Source organism: Cydia pomonella, chromosome 6, assembly GCF_033807575.1.
Source record: "Cydia pomonella isolate Wapato2018A chromosome 6, ilCydPomo1, whole genome shotgun sequence".
Lineage (NCBI taxonomy): Eukaryota > Metazoa > Arthropoda > Insecta > Lepidoptera > Tortricidae > Cydia > Cydia pomonella.
The window spans coordinates 23,141,419-23,148,371 of record NC_084708.1 but is presented as its reverse complement, the minus strand read 5'-3'; the positions used below and the strand labels follow the sequence as shown (position 1 = coordinate 23,148,371).

General features: G+C 40.8%; 1 protein-coding gene across 1 annotated transcript in view; it reads right to left on the bottom strand.

The window, feature by feature from the left end:
* Nucleotides 1–866: 866 nt before the first annotated feature.
* LOC133519326 (beta-arrestin-1) overlaps nt 867–6,953 on the bottom strand; it is an 84,319-nt gene continuing 78,232 nt past the window's right edge. Inside the window, exon 12 of the mRNA XM_061853366.1 lies at nt 867–5,671. Within this exon, the coding sequence (XP_061709350.1) occupies nt 5,584–5,671 (88 nt within the window). The 3' untranslated portion in view covers nt 867–5,583. The remainder of the gene's footprint in view (nt 5,672–6,953) is intronic.

Genomic DNA, 6,953 nt, shown 5'->3' with positions numbered 1-6,953 from the left:
TTCTGTCGCCATTGTCGCATTGAACATGCGCTCAGGCGCAGTTGATTACGCTCACATCTTAAAGCTTTGCCTTTAAGTGTAGATTAGTGGAGGGGAGTAGCATGTATTTAAGGTAAACATTGGTGACTTTAATTTTAAGTTAGTTTTTAACGCCTATATACAAGGTTGGAAACAAGGCTTTCGACCAATTTGTCCAAGCTAGTTTCCGACTGTGTGATCATTTGGTTTGGAGGGGGGGGGGGGGGGGGGGATTTAAATCTTCTTGGGTCAGAGGTGTAGGGTTAGAGCCGGTGTTGCTTTTTACGTTCATGAGCGCTTTGTAATATGCCTACTTGAATAATAAAATATCGTTATCTTTATCCTGACCAAGGTCATTTGACATATCCATATGCACATGAAGCATAAGGACTACATAAGGACACTTTAGGCATGGAACGCCACCTGTTAGCATAAAGCATAACAATCGTAAGTTACAATGGGGAAAATCTGTTTTTACTAGGATTTCTTTACGCAAGAATACAGTAACAATTGAACGAGTTTGAATAGGTATCACTAAAGTCACTTACGGATCATATGCATGCTTAGAGGATTTAAAACTGGAGACGCCTTGATTATAATTTTCTGTATGTACAAAGCAGTTTTCCGATTTTTGCGGGGGAGGGGCGCGTCAAATACATATATGGCTATTTCTACGTAACGTACAAATAGCCATGTCAGATAAACGTCAGGCCATACAAATACATAAGGGGTAAGCTCTTAAAGGCGTCTCCAGTTGTTAAATCCTCTAAGTATTCATGCGTGCTTGGAGTCTTGGACAGAACCCGGCAAAGTTCAGCTAAAAGGACACATCCAGAAAAACACAACAATGTTATTGGTTAAATATTTATTGAAAAAAGTATACATCAAAAAGTTTTCGATGTAAAATTAAAAAATAATGTGTAGGTGGTGCATTTTACTATTCATGTTTTTGCAAAGGATTTCGTGTGACTTAAGAGCATGAAAAAATCAAATCACTTGACAGAATTTGATTTCCATTGACTCCCGAAGAACGATTTCACATCACATTTTGTAGTAGAAATAATACTATGATTTATGGTACTGAGTTCAATTTACAGCCAAGTGGTAGATATATTGAACTAGAAAGGCGTGAAGAAAGAAAACTATTTGTTCAAAGTCTGAACTAACGTACAGACATTAAGACAGACCCCACACTTATCGTTATTTGAGCGTCGGGGTCTAGTCAGCGCTATGGAAAATGCGTCGCTGCGCAGTTGGGCTAACGTTGTGTCGAGCAGTAGCCATACTAGACTTAAGACAGTTGACTCGACGCCGACGCTCGGGAGACGCTAGTGGGGAGGCTCTCTAACAATATTTTAAAGCTTGACAAAAACAGAGAATGTGGCTTTGCTCTTTTACTATACATATGTAATATTTATATTAATCTATCTACAATGAGCTAATATTCTCTCGTGTTATATATAATCAGTTTACACCAAGTGAAATCAACGAAAAGATTTGAAGCACCCATCTTTTGTTCCTGTCTTAATATTTTATTTCAATTTAAAAACGAGAAGATTTGCTACATTCTCTATTTAGTATGTTGAGATAGACACAGTCACAACTAATGTATTATATCTTTTATTATAATCATAAACACCGATTGGCTAGGTACCTGTACTTATTTCTGCCAAATAGGCCTCAATCAAATTACCTGTTGGCTGTAAATTCTCTTTCAAATTAACCGTTTACGTATACAAATTAATACTTACATTAGAATACATAAATAATACAACTGTATAGCAACAGAAACATTAACCATTCAGAGTAATAATAATGCATTGATATTCATAAAATAAGGTCATCACATCATATCATCTTTGTCCTATAGGGTTACTACTTTGAATTTCTATTCTATACGCAAATATTTGTTTGGTATAGAACCCTTTTAGGTGTAACCACGGAGTAATTTAGTAACCCTTTATAAAATTAGATCATCGTAGTTATAAAAATTTAGTGCAAGCTCCTTTGTGCATGGTTTGGCATTACGCTATACCATCGCTGTATCTTTCTCAATTTAAACCCCATCTAGTATGTACAAACCATCAAAGAATATTTTAACTTGTCAATCCATAAAATCCAAAAGATACATCTTCAAAAATTGTGCATTATAAAGCTTAGTAGGTACACAAGTAAACATGCCACGTAAATTACACAACTATTTGTACAGAACAAATGTACACCGAACAGATATTTATCATAAGAATGTGTACTGGCCTTTCGTCGCGCCGAACATACACTGACGGATTCGATAAACATTTTTACAGTTTCGGATTAGGATTTATCCAATTAAATGTACTTACAGTTGACCAATGATAATATTGAGCACAGTGTTTGGATCAGGGCGACAGGGTTCACAGTTCTATTTCGTCAACTTCTTAAGTTGTCTTCATTGCCATATGGTCCACTGTCCTGATTCGTCGACATTCCTATCTGGTCACCTTCTTAACTCGTCCACATTCCTATAATTTATAGTCCATGGTGCTAACTCGTCATCATGCCTATATCATGTGGACCATATATAGAATATGGACGAAATAATTGACGATATAAATATGTGGACGAGTTAGCAAGGCGGAAAAATTTAGGAATTGCATCCTGACGACATCGACATGGCATTGTGGACGACTTAACAAGGTGACAAAATAGAATTTTGGATAAAATTGACCTGAGCTGTGTTTTATACAAATTTGACACTTATTTATATCGAACAGGAGTTCTCAATTCTTTCTCGGTCTCACAATTTTGAAACAGGCAAAAGGAAGAATGACTGGAATTACGCACAAAAGAGAAAAAGTTAAAATTGTACTAACATTTAAATGTCCATAGAGGACTTATTGTGGTTTCCAGCGCATGGCCTTCTTCAAGTATACCTACAGAAGTGCTCAATATTTTCATAGGCTAAATCTAAATACCTTCATCACATAAAAAAGCCTATTACGAAAAACCATTTTGTGCTTTGAAATTTGAACACATCACGCACAAAACGATAAGGATATGTAAGATGACCGGAATCATAAACTTCGTCTGATATCTCAAATACTAAAATGACTGTCTTATTGAATCATCTAAGTTTTCAAAGTGAGCTAGTTTCGAGATTCTGTTCACTATTGTATTATTATTCCAAACCAAAAACTGAAGGCGTTAAGCTCTAGTGTCCTAGGATAGCGGTGCCGTCGTATAGCGGCCGTAATATTACGGACGCAAAAATAATGTTCCTTCAATCACCGTCCTTTAGGGAACTTCGCCATTTACATACACAACGTTCTAGTGACGTCATTCAACAGCTATATGATGGCACCGCTATCCTAGGAAACCGGAGCTTTATTATAATATAATAGTCAGGGCCGTCTTAAGCTATGCTGGGGCCCTTGGTCACATAAGAATTTGGGGCCCTTTTGGAAAGTAAGGAAAGCTAATTGAAGTAACATTTTTCTGCTTTGATCTTCCGTTTATTATGGATGATCAAAAATACTGTTAGTCTCTGTCTTTCGGGGCCCCCTGAGGATAGGGGCACGGTATGTTATGGTAAAGATGGTATTGACAATAGTGCATGAAATCTCGAAACAAGCTCACATTGAAAACTAAACAAAAATTACATAATCATGTTGCTTTTGTATTTCGATTTTGTAATCGAACGTGATTTCAGTATCTGTGATAGAAAGAGCCAACAAATAACGTCTAATGATAATAATTCAGCTAGAGAATAAATTCTGTCTCGAAGGCCACAGCAGGTCTCGACCGTCCTACCCCCGACTACAGTATAACATAACACCGACTACCTACGTGACTATAGCGACGATCATGGCGGCGCCGGGAGTACCGAATAATGGCACAGGTTGCGCCTTTGAACGCTACGCTTATCGTGCGCGGCGCAAATTGAACCTTGTCAGAATGCACGAAGGTTGCTTTTGGGCTGTAGCCGCGCGCGTCAGGCAATCAAAGCATTAATGAAACCAGTGGTCTTATAAATCGTGTAAATATGGTATAACTATCCTTTGGTCGAAAGTCCCTATTGTTTCGTACATAGATTTTTATGTCATGTCAGCGTTATAAAATTCAAAATTAAACTTTACTTTTAATGTCTTGGTTGATATTTATCTGCATGCTTCAACGAATTAGCTTCGTTAGCGTCCGAAATGGATAAAATGCTATCAAACTTCACACGATAGATGACACCACATCAAACCGCGCACGCAACACACATCGACCATTGGTAGACCTTATTTAGTTGAAATAAGGTTTATAAATATTCAGTAGTATCAATTCAGTGGATGAATTATTTGCGTGCGGTTATAAACCATATTTTCACTTGTGTTTTAAGGCCTGTGTACACCGGATGTGTGTGCGTAGATGTGCACATGTACAGTAATCCGCAGAGATAACTGACCCCCCTGAAACAAGTTTTTAGGGGGTTCAGTTATCTCTGCAGCTTATTGCACGCGCATCCGGTGTTTTTTGGCCTAACATCCTATGCCATTATTGATAGTATTGTATGTATTGCTTTGTTCTATAGGCATAATTAACACAAGTAAACCCCGCGGCGCCGCCTGCGTCGTCAGCGCTATATAATCCCAGTATATTTCGTAGCATTTAAAACTCCAACAATAATAGGGAAATATATACTTAGAGCGCTACTTCAGAAATTAAATTACATTACATAGAGGTAAAAACTATTTTAATCTATTAAATGCATATTACCAACATATTGTACTATTTAAACAAATCGATGGCCGATCGTATTACAAAAAGAAACTTGTACTCGCATAATTTGATCAATAAAAAAACTATTAAAATAAATTTTCACATACAATATACATCGAATACAATATAAAATCTCCATTACATTAATTGAATTGTGAATAGTCAAATCCTCTCGAAACATTATACACTGTACATTGATAGAGAATATTCTTGGACAGTCGCTCATATGTGTGAGCGAGACAGCACTATTCACGTATATAGCGATGTCCCGCTCGCTCACCGGGTATATCTAACGTGAAGACCGCCTAACGTTCGATTAGATCGGGTATTACTCAAGTTTCGTACTACCGGATCAGTCAACAACATTGATACATTTAAAGACCAAACTAGGACGCACATAAATATTTAAACAATTTGAAATTCGTTCACTCACACAGCGCGTATAGATCGACAAATATTTTCCCCGTCGTGAAAAACCATGAGTATACTCTAAAACAGAGGTCAATAGAAATAACCAAAAATATAAGTAGCTGATACTAACTTAACAGAAATAGATTAGAAACAAATAATTAGGACTAAGAACAAGCAGAAGGACAGTAAGACAAATAGTTTAGTTTTTAATAGCTATTGCCCCAATTCGCTATAAATAAATATAATATTTGTATTTTTGGCCACTTCCACTCACATCGAATCCGATGTAACGTTACGTATATACCCTTGTTAAAATACTCTTTTCAAACAACGGGAAGGTTGTCCAAGTGTGCGTTGCATTTACTTAGTGCGCGTTTGTTTGTGTGCTTGTGTGTGTGTGGTGTGTGGCGCTCAGTTGTCGGCGTCGGCACCTTTGAGCCGGAGACGTGCGAAGTCCTCGAAAATTATATCGTCGTCCTGCTCTTGCCCGTTCTCATCGCTGAAACAGAATTATTCTACTGTTAGCAAGGCTATTTATTACACCACTAGATTCTATCCGCAACTTCGTCTGCTTTCGTCTGCCAAGTAGAATTCGTAATTGCACTTCAACAGTAATGTCCACCTCCTATTTCACAACCTACTCAAGTAATGATTTTCGTGATAAAAACTATCCTATGTTCTTTCCCCGCGACTCAAATTATCTTCATGCCGAATTTAGCGTGAATAGAGAGAAGTTTATGATAATTGATAAGGGTCGGTACAAAATCTGTCCATAAAGGTAAAGCAAGGACTTAGGAATAAGTTGCTGTACGTACCGATGACTTAAGTTGCGAAGAGAGACGATGTATACTGACGGCTGCGGGTCCAGCTGGATGAGGTCGTGGTCGGCGCTGGGCGCGGGCTCCTCGTCCGGCTTGGGGTGCATCAGTATCGGGACTGTGGTAAGATAAAGCGAAGAGAGACGCTGTATACTGACGGCTGCGGGTCCAGCTGGATGAGGTCGGGGTCGGCGCTGGGCGCGGGCTCCTCGTCCGGCTTGGGGTGCATCAGTATCGGGACTGTGGTAAGATAAAGCGAAGAGAGACGATGTATACTGACGGCTGCGGGTCCAGCTGGATGAGGTCGTGGTCGGCGCTGGGCGCGGGCCCCTCGTCCGGCTTGGGGTGCATCAGTATCGGGACTGTGGTAAGATAAAGCGAAGAGAGACGATGTATACTGACGGCTGCGGGTCCAGCTGGATGAGGTCGTGGTCGGCGCTGGGCGCGGGCCCCTCGTCCGGCTTGGGGTGCATCAGTATCGGGACTGTGGTAAGATAAAGCGAAGAGAGACGATGTATACTGACGGCTGCGGGTCCAGCTGGATGCGGTCGTGTTCGGCGCTGGGCGCGGGCTCCTCGTCCGGCTTGGGGTGCATCAGTATCGGGACTGTGGTAAGATAAAGCGAAGAGAGACGATGTATACTGACGGCTGCGGGTCCAGCTGGATGAGGTCGTGGTCGGCGCTGGGCGCGGGCCCCTCGTCCGGCTTGGGGTGCATCAGTATCGGGACTGTGGTAAGATAAAGCGAAGAGAGACGATGTATACTGACGGCTGCGGGTCCAGCTGGATGCGGTCGTGTTCGGCGCTGGGCGCGGGCTCCTCGTCCGGCTTGGGGTGCATCAGTATCGGGACTGTGGTAAGATAAAGCGAAGAGAGACGATGTATACTGACGGCTGCGGGTCCAGCTGGATGCGGTCGTGTTCGGCGCTGGGCGCGGGCTCCTCGTCCGGCTTGGGGTGCATCA